We start from the raw sequence: 16,636 nt of genomic DNA, 5'->3' as shown, positions 1-16,636 counted from the left end.
CATAAAAACCCACTGTTTAATGCTTTTTCTCATGCTGTGTCAAATGCTGTACTGAGCATATGCAACATTTATAGTTAAATTCTGTTCAGCCAGTTTTCAGTCTGACTGCTAAGGTCGGAGCCCATGGGGCCCCAGGTTGAATTTCCGAAGGAATCTCCCCCTTCATTTAGAATTTTATAGGGCCTCATGAATGAAAAAAGATTGAAGGCCTCTCTTCTAATGCATATATCCCATGCTTACCTTTTCTGTGAGTAGTTTTGATAAGGTGCTGCGGTGGTGTGAAGTGAACAATTCCTTTGCTGTCCATGGAGCTTCAAATAGCAATAGTAATACTGATCAGTGTCTTGCTCTTTTCATCCTTGTGCTGTGTGACAGAGCTCTTCCTGCAGACTCGGGAAGAGGACACAGAATGACTACATCTGCAGTAGCAAGTGTTTTTTTAAACAAAAACCAGGCCTTTTCCAAAATGCGCTCTTTTGATCTGCAATTGAAAGAACACAGCACTTTTTCCGGTACCCTCTCCCTCTCTCAGATAAGGAAGAGGGCCTTTTTCGGAAAGATTCTTTCAGAAAAAAAAAGTTTGTAGATGTCCCAGGGGCCCTTTTTTCGAAGGAGCAGTCCTCATGGTGCCGGATTTTTTAATCTCCAGACCATTCTTTCAAAAGAGCAGGGGCTGTGTGGACACTCTGTGTCAAAAGAGTGGATTGATATTTTTGATCTGCTTTTTTGTGTGTGGATGCACTTTTTTGAAAAGTTTTTGCTGCAGAGCTTTTCAGAAGAACTTCTTTTGAAAGATGGCTGTAGTGTAGACTTAGCCAATCAGTTTACACTGGCTCATGTGTGGAAAACTATTTTTGCTACTGGAAGGGCTAGGAACTTGTTTTTTTTAAAGCAAAGGCTGAGATTTTATACAGAGCAGCCTGTAAACTACCTGTGTATGTCCTGGGCACTCCACAGAAATCTGTCTGTAAATTGTATACTTGAGTTGTTGGCACTACAACACCCAGTTTAGTGAATTCTCTTTTTCTTGCAAAAAAATGTGAACTGAAGTTGTGCTTCTCTTTTTGTGAGGCTTCTGCAGTTACAATTGCTCTTTTTTAAAATGGCCCAGGACTATTGAAAAAGCGAGTTGCATTGTTATTCCCCTTCGAAACTTACCTCTTCTGTCTAATCAATTTAAACATTTGTCACCATGATGCTTGGTTACACAAGTTATCAGCCAAACTATGATTACATATATATTTTTAGAAATAATATTACTCTAATCCAGTACTTAATTGCAAAGCATCTGAAATATTAATATCATTAACTTGCACAGTTGTACCTAGTTATTGCAGAATGTATTCTCTTATAAGTAGGAGGCTCAGAAGACTGGGCACGCTACAGTTTGTATTGCGCAGCTCCCACGCAATGGAATAAATGCAGAGGTTCCACAGACACAATCCTCCGCTCTCTTTATTTGCTTGCTTTGGTTTTGTATGAAGTTTTAGTTTAGTTTTGCATGAAATTTAAGCTGGAGGATGTGTACATAGCTGCCTTTTTTCAGAAACAATATTTTTTTTTAACAGAGATGAAGTTTGGCAGGTATGCAAAAGCAATCAGATTCCTGAAAGGGGCACAGTAGTCTGGAAGAGTTGAGAGCCACTGAACTTGTAAATCACAGTGACTTTCAGTGGTCAATTAGATTAACTTACTTGGAAGCAGGGGCAATGCATGGGAAGTGCATGAGGGGGCAGGGGAGAAGTCACATGCATGTCCAACATACATTCCACCCACCCTGGCACTCACCGTAAGTATCACACCACTTCCAGTGAGTGCAGAGGTGGTCCCACCTTGCCCATGCAGGGGCACAGCAGGGGCAGGGAGTGGTGGAACATGGGCAGAGCGGGGGCGAGGAGGAGGTGGTGGGGGTGGGGCAGGAGTACATGGCCAGTGGCACCCCGGGGACCCCTCTCATCAGTTGCCGCTGCTTGGGAGGTTAGGTACTAGTAAGGATTCTTGTCCATTCATTGACTTTTTATAAGATCTTTGGTGACTTGGATGGGATTTAGGACAATGAATACAGCGTTTCTTAATCTGTTCTGTTTTGGCTGATTTTAAAATCTGTTTTGTTAAACCAGTTTTGTAGCATGAGTGTTTTCTGTTTCATAAGTAGCTTTGTGCCTTTACAGATGTGTCAGCTTGTTGAAGTTAGTTATCTATAGGGTCCTGAATTATGACTGCTAGAGTAGCTGTTACCTATGAATAATTTAGTACGGCATCATATTGCAGGCCATTTATAAAATCTCCTCCTGACATTCCTGTTGAAATCCATTCGAAGATATGAAAGTTCTTTGCTGCACTGATATTTTAGTGTTCCCTCTTTGTTCTGTTCTAAGATTTGTAAGACTGGAGTAAGGGCACAAAGGTAATGTGAATATTAGACAATAGTTAGCAATAAAAACGGTAAGACATAAACAGTGTTTGGTTTTAAAAACAAATATTTGAAGTGTGTGTGTCTTCAGAGTTAAAATGCATTCCTTAAATTTTATTTTAAATCTTGTGAACTGCAGATAGCATTTCTTTCACTCCCATCTACGTAATTGAATTATGTCTTTTAGGAAGTATTTTGTTTTGGTGGCATCCTAATTTATCTTTTTAAATAAATTATTGGAAGAGGCTCACGAGCTCTCAATGTCAAGAGCAATTTTTTTCATTGTATGTATAATTTAAAGAAGGGCTTCAATTAATATACAGCATGAATACAAATAATGGTTATTTAGTCACGTAACAGGATTCTCAGGAGATATTGTTTATACACATTTGGTGCAATTGTAGTTGCTGGAACTCCCCATACCATATAATTTCTATATTCTGTTAGGAGACTTGATTTTTGCCACTGAATGCATGATGTTTATTTTTTTAGCAGTGCTAAAATAATGCTTTTTTTTCCCATCATTCTTGTTCGTGAACCAGTTTGATTATAGACAATGCCCTAACAGTAGGAAATGCTAGTCTCTGGTGAGGATTTGCTGAAAAGATATTGACATTAAAAATGTGGCAAGGGAAGAACAAACATTTGAGAGTATAAAAATGCCACAACGGTGGAGGCAACAGCAAGAGAAAATAAACCAGAGTACAAAGCTTCAGCAAACCATTTTTTCCAGATGGTTATGCTTGGAAAAAAAATCTGAAATTCTGGAAAGCTGACACAGTGAGCTCATTGTTTTGCTGTGTGGCCGACTACTTCAAAACCACCTTAAACGCTGAAAATAACAAGAGCCCAGGAATACCCATTTGAATTTTAAGATAGTCAGGAGCCTAGCTTTCAGGGAGCATGTAAATTTAGAAAGAAATTGCAAGTAAGGGAACTTGAAAATAGAAAATAAAACTCCTGAATTTATGGTTTGTTTATGTCCAGATGGCCTGAAACTTAGCTAATTGAGGGAGTAAGTGATTGTTTTTCCTTCCACCATTTAAAATTCTTTAGCTTGTTTTTATTCACATCTTTTATATTCTAAATGAACAAGTAAATACTTAGGCAAAAAGGTCTGTCTTCTAAAGATTAACAAATTATCTAAGTGCGTTGAAAGCCAAAATGCACACTTGACAACTTCAGCCTACCCCTCAAAGATGAGATTTGACATTCCTGATATTTATCAGTCTAGAAACAAATGCAGGAATAATATAATATGGGGTGGGGTGGGGTCAGGGGGAGAGGGAGAGTTAATTGTTAGACAAACTATTGAGCAAGAATTTAATAAATTATGGCAAATCTAAAGATTGTTTTGTACTATCTAATGTTAATGTTAACGTGAATAGAATTTTGAGAATGGTGAAATGCAAATGTATTTTTAGCTATGGCTGCATAAACTTGCCATTTCCATGATTTTTAATGACTAGATTATTTAAACTGTAAAATCCTTTGTGTTTTCTCTAATGTGTATTACTGCAGGAACATTAACACTGTATTCATTTTTACGTATCTCATGCATGCCTAGAATATTATTCGAGCAAAATTGCCAAAGTATAGTATAGCACTGTTTGTCCTTACCGAATAGTGTAGCTCAGAGGGGTCGTTTAGAGGTGGGCAGGGAAAATTCTTGCCAACTGTCTTTCTTGGGGTTGAGTCCTGGCCAATGTCTTGGTGCAGCTGAAAGAGAGATTTTTAAAAACAGGTTGGCTTCCTGCTGGTAGTTACAGCTGAAGAGAATAAAATGGGAGGACTGGGGTTGTCTGTGCTTTCTCTCCTTCCTGCCTGAGCAGCTCTGTCTTAAAAGTGCTGTGGTGAGCTGACCTGTGGAAGAGTAGATGCATCAGGGAAGGTATACATAGAGACACCACCAAAAGCATGCTAGCCCCCGCATTTAGTGAGGGGGACAGAGTGGCCACCTACGTCTTCTGTTCTCCTTAGAGGGAGAGAGGTTGACCACAAGCAGAACAGAGAGACCTACACTGGGTGGTGAGTATGAAATACATATATATATATATTGAAGAACAGCGAGGAGAGAGATGGGAATTAATCTGGGAATGGAGATGTACCAAGGAGAGACCACAAGGAGGGCCACAGGATGTTGTGAGGGCCAAAATTACAACTGCATTTAAAAAAAAAAAATTAGATGAGTTCACAGTCCATTGGTGGCTAGTACCCAAGGTGGCCAGGGATATAACCACATGCGCTGGTTGTCTTTGAGCCTCTTGACAGGTGGGTGTGGGGAGTGAATGATAGGAAATTGTTCATTTGATGATTGCCCTGTTCCATTTGTTCCCTTTTGAGCATCTGACATTGTCCGCTATTGGAAGACATTTGCAGCTAGATGAACCATTGGTCTACCCCTGTACGGTCATTCTTATGATGAAGGACACCCTCAAAATCTACAACTGGCTTGAGTGAGAAAAGAAGTGGGAAGGAAACCTGAAGGGCACTGCTGCAGAGTGCAAGCCTAATGCCCCACTTCCCAGCAGAGTAAATGTGGAAGATTCTCCTGAATATGCACAGCAACGAGCCTGTGGTCCTCCTTGGAAAACATTAAGTAGAGTATTAACCCACTGGGCCTCTGCACCTGTAAAGGCAGGAGAGAGCAGAAAGGGGCCTTTGGTGAGATTGAGGGAGGAGCGCAAAAGGGGAAGGGTAGAAAAAAAGGGAACGTCATAGTAATAGGGCTAAAGAAAAGGCAAGGGTCATGGGAAGAAGAGAGCAAGGCCGGGAGAAAGAGGTGACATACGTTGAGCTGTGTGTGAGTAGAGGAAACAACCATTTTTAGGAGTGTTTTTCACATAAGGTGAGGGTGGTGGTAGGAGCACAATAGGGATTTATACCCATTTTGGTGAATATTGATTTTTTTTGTGCCTTTTTCATTTTATTGCTTCCAAGAATAAAAGAGCTTAAATTCTCCACATGTACACATAGCATATTGGTGGCTGGGAGCCTGAAGTCCCCCCGCCCTCACATGGCTTGCTTCAAAAATTGTCCTGTGCAAAATTTTAGAATATTGGCAATTTTGATTATTGGGTCTGAGGTAGAGGGGCTTGATTTTATATCTATGTATCTCATTCAGTCAGAGGAATCTAGTAGATCCCAGGCCTAGCCTTAGGGCCAGGTGGTTGCCTAGGTCTCTGTGCTCTGACTGGAAACAGTATCCACTGGGCTGGTTCTGGAATGTACATAAGGCCATTGGCTCAGAGTCCACTGTGAAGGGACAGTGTTGCTTGGCTTAGGGTATGTGTAATTTATTTCCCTGCAAAACTTAGTTTGCTCATTACACAATGTGGTTAGAGCATTTGTCTTATAAACTCAGAGTTGTGAGTTCAGTCCTTGAGGGGGCCATTTAGGGGTCTGGGGCAAATAGATTAAAAACTTCTGTCAGAGATGGTCCTGCTGAGGGGGCAGGGGACTGGAGTCGATGAGTTCTTGAGGTCTCTTCCAGCTCCATGGGGCTGGTATATCTCCATGTTACACTACACAATCGCTTGGCCCTAGTGTAGGGAAGTATGAATTTCACACTTTTAGCGATGACTCAGTATAAATAAAATTGCAGTTTTCACATTGCGGTGTATTAAAACAGCTTGGCAGATTCACTCCATTACACTCTGGAAATAATGTTCACTGTGAATGGATTCCACTATACTATAAAATGATAGCATCCGTCCCTAGAGTACATGGATCACAGGAAAAGGATTTTGGCTTCTGTCCACACACACAGAACACACATACAGGCAAACCCTGGTTATCTGACCCTCGGTTAACCAACACTCCATTTTATCCAACACCGCCTCATGCGGTGTGGGATGAAACAGCATGTTTGATAACTGGGGAGCTGGATAATGCCCCCAGCATTGTGCAGCTGGCAGCATGCCCTGGGCAGCCAGCAATCCCACAGGAGCCGGCAGCGGCTCCCTGCCCGGGTCAGTTGGGGCTCCCTGTCAGCTGGGGGTGTCTGCACTCTTGGGGTGGCATGGCTGCCTGCCCAGGGAGGTGACAATAGCACCAGGGCAGCTGGCACCCTGCCCATGGCCAGCCGGGGCGCTCTGCCCCAGGGCTAGCAACAATTCTGTGCCACTGGGTTGGTCATGGCTCCGCACCCCAGGCCCAGCAGCAGCTCCATGCCCCAGGCTCAGTGGCAGCCCTGTACCCTGGGGTTGGTCATGGCACTGTGCCCCAGCTGCCAGGGCTCCACAGCAGCTCCATGCCCGGCACTCATCCATGGCAGCTCCACACCCTGGGGTGGGTCTTGGTAGCTCCATGCCCTCGGCTTAGTGGCAGCTCTGCACATGGGGGTTGGTCACAGCAGCTCTGCACCCCAAGCTCCGTGGCAGCTCCACACCCTGGGCTCAGTCACAGCGTCTCTGTGGCTCCGTTTCCCAGCTGCTGGGGCTCTGCACCTTGGGGTGGGTGTTGGCTGCCCACCCAAGAAGCCAGCTCTGGGGAGCCTGCCAGGGATAGCCAGCAGCCCATTCCTGATCAGCTAGTGTTCCCTGCCCCAGGGCTGGCAGCGACTAACCACTGGGGAGCTGGCTCCAGGGAGCCAGCAAGGGGCAGCCAGCAGTCCATCTTCGGCCAGCCCTCAGGAGCTGGCTGTGATCATTTTAAGAGTCCCAGGCAACCCCATCTCCCGCCCAGCCTTCCCCTCCACGACCCTCCGCCCCCCAGCTTATCCAACATTTTCGGGTATCTGACCATCCTGGTTGTGTTGGGTAACCGGGGTTGTACTTTAATTTTTTTTTGAATATTCTGCCAATAATTCTTTTAACTCTTATCTACCAAGAAAGAAGAAAAGTTCATGAAGAACACACCAAATTACGCTTATGTTTCATATGAATGAAGTTTGCTGTTCATGTAATTCTATTTTCATCAGTAGAATTAAATTAAGAGAGAATTTGGCCTGTAATCTGCACCATTGGAGCTTTTGATATGTGACCTGCTGTCATGTCTGTGGACTGGCACAACATTGCTTGCCTCAGTAGATTAAACAAAATTCTACGTGACACACTAACTGGCATGTTGTCATTCGCAAACCTTCGCAATTTGGCATGCCATTTCTGAGAGGAAATTATTCTGTGGTAATGCTTGAATAATTATGGAAATAGAAAGATATTTCATGTTTGGGCGTTTTTATTTACAGTATTGGCCTGGGAGTGTGTATAGTTATTTAACCCTTCTGCTGGTACAGAAGGAAATGGAACATAATATTACATTCTGCTTTTTATTTTTGTGTTTAAAATGTAGTATTTTTTTCAGACCATGGTTGTATGATAACCAGTATTGTTTTAAATGGTCTAGTTTTCTGTAGGTGTGTTGTTAAATAAATTCCATTGTTACAGTACATCCCATAATCAGAGCTGCATTAAAGATTTTGTGTTTACTTTCTTGTAGTTAGCTCCTATCAAGTGGTGATTTTATGCAATGGCATCAAGCCACAGTTCTGCACCAGTGCCTCAGTCAAACAGCAGAGATGCTTTCTTTAAAAAGGAAATGGATTCTGCTAAACGCTTTCGACCTGTGCAATCACTGCCTGATGTATGTCCCAAGGAACCTACAGGTAATTTTGACTTGCAAGATAGATGAAAATACTGTCACACTCAGTGGCCTGAAAATGGTCAATCAGGTTCTCTTGTTTACTGCATATTACTATGAAATAAAACATTGATAAATAGTGTGGATTTGTACTTACTCCACTCCGAAACACCTCATTTTCTTTTTGAAGCACTAGTGATCTCCCCATTTCCGCCCTGTTGATATCTCCACCTCACACTGTAGTCGCCATCCTTATTATGAAGAAGAGGATGAGAGTTCTTTTAGAGCCTATGAAAGATCAGCCAGAGTACAGATGTGAGACAAAGACTGTGTCCACACTAGACATTGAAGTCAACCGCCAATGTGCAGTTTTAGCTATGCCAGTTTCATAGCTAAAATTGACTTATAAGCAGTCAACTTCAATGTCTGTCTATGCAGAAGGTCGATAGGAGTATGTTTTCCATGGACCTTCCTTAATCCTCGTGGCTTGTGACAAGTCCTAGGGTTAACTTTGCCTGTGGAAAGTGTTGTTTTTACACACATGTGAAACAAAACCCCAGAAAATTGACTCTGAGTGAGTCGATCTTCTGTGGTAGTGTGGCTTTAGCCAAAGCTCTGTCCATGTGGGGTTTACCCCATTGCTTCTGTTATATCCCTATTCCTTCTCGCTTGGGAGCAAGAGATAATGATGGACAACTTCAGCACTCTCATAAGATCACTTTTGGTTGGACTGAGAGCTTGTCATATAGAATAGTAAAGGGCATGTAGTGGGAGAATAGTGGGATACTGGGATTTCCTAAATTAACATGCAAGAGCCTTGAGTGCAATTCTAGGATGGTGGATGCAGTAGTTGTTCAATTAGGTACTTTGAAGATTCATTCAAGTCTGCAGAGTTTTGCCTTTCAAAGGGTGCAAGAAGAATTAATGGTATCTGTGAAGATACTGAAAGGATATACCTATAACTGCATGTTTAAAATGTGTGCAATCTCAGTGCAAAAATGTGAGTTTGTTAGATTGTTGTGGAAGAGAGTTGGGTGTTTTGGAATACAATCGTTTTGTTCTAATGCCTTATGTAAATAAAATTTTGAAAATTGTGATTTGCTTCAAGAACTACATGGAATGTACTATGGAAAAGGGATTTTCCTTGTCCTAATAGTCTGTCTTATCTCTTGTGCTTTCAGGTGATCCTAATAGTTTAGATGACAGCCCATCTGTAGTTGCAGATCAGCATAGATGGACAATTTATCATTCCAAAGTAAATCTCCCAGCGGCACTAAATGATCCTCGGTTAGCAAAAAGGGAATCTGATTTCTTTACAAAAACATGGGGTCTGGACTTTGTGGACACAGAAGTTGCACCTTCATTCTACCTCCCACAGATCAACAAGGAAAATTTTGCATTATACCAGCAGGAAATCATTCAGGTAAAGCACCAAAGTTATGTGCATTATATGCTAAAAAAGAAACTTTGGAGCCATTTGAGGCTGACATCACTAATTGACTGTACTGCTAATAATCCGTCACATTGTTATCTAATAGCTACATAATTCTCTGCTGCAGGTTGAACCTCCGTAGTCTGGCACTCACTCATCTGGTAATCTCCATAGTCCAGTATGATTTTAGTTAGCTGGACAACCACTTATGGGTGTGGCCAAGTTTCCCATGGTCCCATAACATTTGTTTACAGCCACCCATCCTGGCTCTCCATGTACTGTGCTGCTATTAGCTCTAATTTACTCCCTAAATTTCTTCTAAGACCTCCGCAAGCAGTGGAAATGTTGGTAATGTTGCTAGACAATATTGACCTCTCGTGGGCCAGCAAATTCTCTGGTTTGGCATCAATTAGGTCCCAAGGTTGCTGGAGTAGTTGATTTTTCTTGGCCTTGGTATGATGTGTGACAAGTTCACCATTCTCAACACGAAAAGCATCTGCATTCTCTTTCCTGCTATTTCATTATTTTTAGTTCCTTAGCGCTATACTTTAAATGTACAGACCTCATAATTACTGTTCATCTTCGCTATTTTCTTTGGTTTATTGAAAACTTCATTAATTATTCTTCAAGAAATATTCAGTAGTTACACTCTATAATGTTTATCTTCCCTCCAAAAAACAGAATCCAATCAGCTGATGAAATGTATACCATGACCAAATTATTGCTAAGAATGCCTTTAAAATGCTCCCCATCCACACACACCCAAAAGATGATGTGGAAATTTGCTGTGTTCTCTGTTTCTTTGACTATAGCTTCCTTTAACTTTTAGCTGCTATGAGGACCTGATTGTCAACTGTTCCTCCTGAGTGTATTGCTATCTCTTGTGACTGTTCCCACTGACATCTGTAAGACTATTTATGGTAGAGAGCACTGTGCTGGGTTGCATTTGTAGGATTGGACCCCAAGATGGCAGCTTTGAAGTGTTATACAATTATTCAGCTAATGAAAATGTTAAAAGTATTTTTAAATACTGCCATCTATATATCATTTCCTTGTTTAATTTTTATATTCAGATTAGGTGAATCATTTTGTATTTATGTTTTTGTAGGAGTGTTTAGTCGTCTTTTCTCCTACAAATACATGTTATTTCGGTACAAGCTACAGAATTACAAGAGAGAGGCCACTGATGCAGATGCGGATTTAAAACAATCTATATTATTATTATTTGTTTGTTTGTGTAGCATCCTAAGGGGACACCATTGCAGCACTTACTGTGTAAACACAGAAAAGAACATACTGAATAGACTTGCTTTAAGAGCCAGTAATAAATATTGAAATATTCAGTATCATCTTTAAACACTTGTTTTGGAGAGCAAAATGGTTTAACTCTTATGCATCAAAATGGTATCACTTGTGGTAAAATACAGGACGAAGAGTTGTTTTTAGAACTGCATGTTTGTATAACCAAAATTAAAATTAAAGAAGCCATTGAAATATAACTGATTGTGAAATAAGCAAGGTGCTGAAAGGAGAAGCATGAGTTGCCCATGAAAGAATATTTGATGGCTCTTGCCTGCTGTGAAAAAATAATCTCTGAAGAAGAGGACAAATAGAAGAGTCTTATAAAACGTGGAAGCAATGTTTAATCTTTATAAGTAACAACAGAAACTTAGCTTAGTTGAATATGGTGTAAGGTTTCACTGTGGTGCATGTAAGTTAAGATGGGGAAGGACTTGTTAGCCGTGTCTACATGTGCACGCTACTTCGAAGTAGCGGCACTAACTTTGAAATAGCACCCGTCACGGCTACACGTGTTGGGCGCTATTTCGATGTTAACATCGACGTTAGGCGGCGAGACGTCAAAGCTGCTAACCCCATGAGGGGATGGGAATAGCGCCCTACTTCGAAGTTGAACGTCGAAGTAGGGCACGTGTAGGCGATCTGCGTCCTGCAACATCGAAATAGTGGGGTCCGCCATGGCGGCCATCAGCTGAGGGGTTGAGAGACGCTCTCTCCAGCCCCTGCGGGGCTCTATGGTCACCGTGTGCAGCAGCCCTTAGCCCAGGGCTTCTGGCTGCTGCTGCTGCAGCTGGGGATCCATGCTACATGCACAGGGTCTGCAGCCAGTTGTCGGCTCTGTGGATCTTGTGTTGTTTAGTACAACTGTGTCTGGGAGGGGCCCTTTAAGGGAGCAGCTTGCTGTTGAGTCCGCCCTGTGACCCTGTCTGCAGCTGTGCCTGGCACCCTTATTTCGATGTGTGCTACTTTGGCGTGTAGACGTTCCCTCGCAGTGCCTATTTCGATGTGGTGCTGCCCAACGTCAACGTTGAACGTCGACGTTGCCAGCCCTGGAGTATGTGTAGACGTTATTCATCGAAATAGCCTATTTCGATGTCGCTACATCAAAATAAGCTACTTCGATGTAGGCTTCACGTGTAGACGTAGCTGTTATGTTACATTTGAGGGGAAGGTCAGTAAAAGGATGGTTTTTATTTTAATGTAAGATAACTTGCAGATTATACTGGAAATAAATAAACGCTGTAAGTTTGTCACTGCAGTCAGATGTTTAGATTTCATTTTGTGGGGAGAATTTACGTAAGTCTTCAATACTTTCGTTGTCTTCCTTTCCCTGATGTGAAAACAACAAAGTACCATACCAACCAAATAACAAACAAGAATTTCACCTTCCATAGTTCTCATTCTGGCACCTTTCAAGCTCTTAAAACTTTAAGTGGGAAAAATTACTTGTGAAGTTGTCAGAATTATTATACACAATGTAATATCTTATATTGAAAATGTTCTGAAATTACCATTAAAATATTTTTTATTAGCATCAGACTATTTTTTTAAATATTTTTCTCCTTTATAGAGAGAGAAGATTCATGAAAGATGCAAGAATATTTGTCCTCCTAAAGATACCTTCGACAGGACTCTCTTACACATGCATGGTAAACACCTAATCCTCTTTTACGTCTTAAAAATAATTTTCTTTTCTATAATAGATAATATAACATACTAGTTATCTCCTTTTGTTGTTCCTGAGATGATATCTGCAGAAATACCTGCTGGTTTATTTATAATGATCACTGAAAATCCAGGCATGATTGGATGGAGACATTTTAGGTTAAAAAACTAGAGATTCCTGCTCCTGAATTCTTCTTTATTTCTGCATTCACAACTTGAAATTGCATCCATTAACAGTGTGTGCTTTAACTTCTCTTATTTAAAAAAAAAATTAGAAGAGAAAGAACTAGCTTATGTGATTGCATTAGTTTCTTGCTACCAGTCATGTACTGAGCAATGAAGAATTAGCTCCCCCTACTTCTCTGTGGAGACTGAAAATTGGAATTTGTAACATTGTAGCATTCCTGACAAATTGAAAGATCATCCTTAGCAAAGGCTCCTTTCACAGTGATTTTAATGGAATCTATAGCTCTGACAAGACTCTTTCTCCAGCTATATGTTGGCTTTGTAGTGAAATACCTCAGGTGATCAGAGGTTGGAAATTAGAAAAAAAAGCAAGCTGCGAAAGTATAATGAACAATTTGAAATTAGATCGTATTACTTATTTCTTTCAATTTCCCATAAGAGAGTTTCCCTGGTAAAGCAATGCTCACTGAATGAAGGTTTGCATCCCCTTTTCATAGGAATCACAGAATGCTTCCCTGTTTTTATTTGGATTCAATTTAGGTTCAGTTCATCTTGTCAAGATTTCTAATACCTCTGTTAGCTCATTTTCCCCGCTTTCCATGAAAAATTAAGTCCAGCTGTCTTTTTCTTTCATAGTTTAAGTTCTTGAGAATTAACTCTGACATTTAGCTATGCTTTACATTTGTCGGGACAGTAATACCCTTCCTCTGTTACTTGCCTAGAGTACCACAGAAGGGATCTTTCTAGGGGTTATAGGATAAAACCACAGCATTTGAATGGATAGGCATTATTGTAACTGAGTACAACTCAGTCAGGTCTCAGACTACACGAGGGTTCCATTCCGTGTGCGCTTGGGTGACCCGGATTTCACGTAAGTGGGGGCCCAGCTTTTTTCTGGATGGAACACATGTTCTGCAGCTGGGAAAGCAGCAGAAAAGTAAGTCCTGGGGTAGGGGTCAGTTGGGGAGGGTTAAGCCTGCTGGTGGGTTGGGGCTGCAGCGGGGCAAGGGGTAGAGTTGAGCTGCAGTTGTGTGTGGGCTGGTGAGCCAGTGCACTGCTCAGGTGGTGAGTGGCGGGGAGATGTGTTTTGAGCCAGAGCCGTGTCTGAGGGGCGGTGAACTGAAGGCAGAGCCGGGTGTGGGTGGTAAGCCGGCAGGTGGTTGAACTGGGCTGGGATGTTGAACCGGAGCTGGCGGCGGGGGCTTGAGCTGGAGTTACATGTGGGAGGTTTAAACCGAGGCGGGAGAATGGAACCAGGGCCACGTGCGAGGGGTTGGAACCAGGCTGAGAGGTTTCAACTGGAGCCACACATGGGGACAGGGTGAACCAGAGCCGTGGGGGTGGGGGGAGCTGGAGCCAGGCATGGGGGTGGGGAGTGATCCGGAGCCACATGCAGGTGGTGAGCTGGCAGTGGGGTTGAACTGGGGCCAGGAAGGTTGAGCCGGAGTTGCGCCTGAGGGGTGGTGAGCTGGAGCCAGAGGTGAGGGTTGGGGGTGAGCAGGAGCTAGGTGCGGGTGGAAGAGCGGAGCTGGTGGCGGGGGCTGAGCCAGGGCCATGCGGAGCTGAGGGGGGCTGAGCTGGGTCCAGAGGGGAGCGAGTTAAGCGCAACTTGAAATTGCGCATTTCTAGGGTTTGTTGTAGGAATTGGGGGTCAGCAGCATAAGAGAGGGGTCACCTGCTCTGGGTTCGCACACTCTGAGATCTTACTGTAGTTGTTAAAATGCCTGTTTAAGCATTGTATCTAGCCCAAAACATGCAACCCAGAAGGCTTCAGTAAGAATAACCATCCTGAAGAAACACTGGTCTTCTGTCACAAAGCCAAACAGGGTAAGAACCTCTATACCAGGGTGTTGGAGAGTGTTTTTGAAGAACAGACCTTCAGTAAACTAACTTCACCCACTGCAGCTCCCTGTGTTGGAGTTGTCTATTTTTCTCCAGTCCTAGAATCCATAATCTCTCACAGCTATGAAGAGTTCCTGCAGCCTGAGACTGAGGACAGAAAGCTGAGGGATGGTTTCTGGGTCCTGTTGCCTTTTGTGTTTTTGTACAAATAATTTAAGAACTCAATAGATCAGAGCTGTGCTGGAGATGGGAAAAATTCCCTTTCAGTTTTATTGTTATGAGGGGAGGAAGGGATCCTCCAAGTGAGCTTTGGATTTGTTTCATCTTCCTCCCTTTTTGGCCTGATGGGCTCTGTACGTGCTGGCTGAGTTTCTCTATTGTGGACACACTAGAGTGGCTAGAACCCTTACAGTGTGAAATAATCCCACTTCCAAATGAGACCGAGTAACAGAGCTTCCATGTAGCTCTTCAAGGCCTGCTAGTGGCAGGGAACAAAGGGGACAATTGCCTCAGGGCTTGGTGCTTTAGAGCTTCGGCCACTGCTACTTCAGCAGTGGTGTGAGCTCCAGCCCCCTTTGAAATGCCACAGCAGCTCTGCTGCGCTGCTCTGCACAGCTCTGAAGGGATGTGGGGGCAGCATGAGACTCTGAACAGCAGAAAGGGCTGTATGCCCTGGGCCACACCCCTTCTGCCCTTGGCCTTGGTCTTCTGGGGCACACAGCTGGCTAACGCTCCCACCTTACCTTGGGGCCCACGGTGGCTGTCATTCCTGCTGAGCTCTTCTCTGGCCTTGATTCTGTACTTCCTTTTGTGACTATGCCATATGACTATCACTGCTGTGTCACTTGCACAGAGTTTTAGAGTAGCTGAATCTGTGTGGATCCTGTGGATCATGTGGTTCCTCTCCATCACAACCTGTGTGCATCTGTCCTCTGGGTCTAACCAAATGTGATTGTTCCACCAGTGACCTCCCTACAGAGCACTAAACTTCCCTATAGGTGGGAAGTTTAAGTGGGGCAGAGTGCCTGATGCTGGGCCACACCAGCAAGATGAATTTCACTGTGAGTGAACTGAAGCCCTGGATTTCTTTTATAGTATGAGTATTATAATACATTGGGTTTTTTTTTTTTTTTGTTTTTTAAACAGTCAAACTCAGACACATACAAATGCCATTCAGAAACTATAGCTAATCCCCCAGAATTACAAAGGGCAATGAGGTCCTTAATAACTGTTTCTTGAAATAAGTTATCGGCACGCTTAGCAATTGACTATAGAAGACTGCAATGAACTCTTATCTTTATCATGCTAGTTTACTTATATTTTATTTATTTTTAGATAAATCCAGGACAGATCTGGAACAAGTACCTAAGGTATGGTTGCAATACAGTATAGGCTTTATTAAGGAAAAATGTGCTTTTAGCATATGACTTCGTAGTGTATGTGTGTGCGTGCATATGTAAGAGGGAGGACTGTTTTAAGAGGTATCCTCTGACCCTCTTAAGTTTCAGTAATGAATATAGATCTTAGACAAAGTAATCAAAATGGATAATACCTCTATTTTTGTCCCCTAAGCTTTATTAATGCTTTTAGCGTATATTGAAGGGAAAACACAATTGCTATTAATTTCAGGCTTCAGTCAATAAATAATCCTGGAACTAGTCACATACAAACCACATTGCTTTGTACTGAATCTGCTGGGCACATTTTCTAGAAAAGAAACTGATGAGGGAAGGAGGATTTGTGGAATAGGTATTGATGCAAATTGTTGTGAAGACCTGAGTATATTACTATTTATTGTAGTGAGTAGGGCACCATTGTGTTAGCCACTTAACAGTAAATAATAAGACAACTCCTGTGCCAGTCAGTTCATGGTCTACATGCCACATCATAACAAACTGTCAAAATAGATTCTTTTGTATTCAACCTGAAAAAATTGTCCAGTTGATAAGAGACTAGCAGGTAGATGGTTTAAAGTTGATCCCTATGCACATCCTGAGGGTTTGTGGAGGTGTTGCTGAAGTAGCTTTCACTGGAACTTTTAAAGGCAAGGCCAAGGAAGAGATGGTGCTTTGTACTGATTTCTCACTGTCCAATCCTTTGGTGTTGTGCGTGATGCTGAGGATGAATAGGAAGGAGATGGCTCTGTTCTCCTGGAAGTTCCAAGCCTTAGAGCAATTTTAAGGAGTAAAACTAAGCTGTGCTCAGATGCTTTGCAACAG

At 42.5% G+C, this 16,636-nt stretch overlaps 1 protein-coding gene across 4 annotated transcripts in view; it reads left to right on the top strand.

The window, feature by feature from the left end:
- VPS54 (VPS54 subunit of GARP complex) overlaps nucleotides 1-16,636 on the top strand; it is a 78,647-nt gene that overhangs the window by 15,335 nt on the left and 46,676 nt on the right. For all 4 annotated transcript variants that reach the window (XM_074989396.1, XM_074989395.1, XM_074989397.1 and 1 more), the window contains exons 3-6: nucleotides 7,853-8,018; nucleotides 9,175-9,416; nucleotides 12,295-12,373; nucleotides 15,753-15,787. In XM_074989396.1, coding sequence (XP_074845497.1) covers nucleotides 7,883-8,018; nucleotides 9,175-9,416; nucleotides 12,295-12,373; nucleotides 15,753-15,787 — 492 coding nt within the window. In that variant the 5' untranslated portion in view covers nucleotides 7,853-7,882. The remainder of the gene's footprint in view (nucleotides 1-7,852; nucleotides 8,019-9,174; nucleotides 9,417-12,294; nucleotides 12,374-15,752; nucleotides 15,788-16,636) is intronic.

This window comes from Carettochelys insculpta, chromosome 3 (assembly GCF_033958435.1).
Source record: "Carettochelys insculpta isolate YL-2023 chromosome 3, ASM3395843v1, whole genome shotgun sequence".
In the NCBI taxonomy this organism is placed as follows: domain Eukaryota; kingdom Metazoa; phylum Chordata; order Testudines; family Carettochelyidae; genus Carettochelys; species Carettochelys insculpta.
The sequence above is the reverse complement of the archived record's forward strand: the minus strand, read 5'-3'. Positions and strand labels throughout refer to the sequence as shown.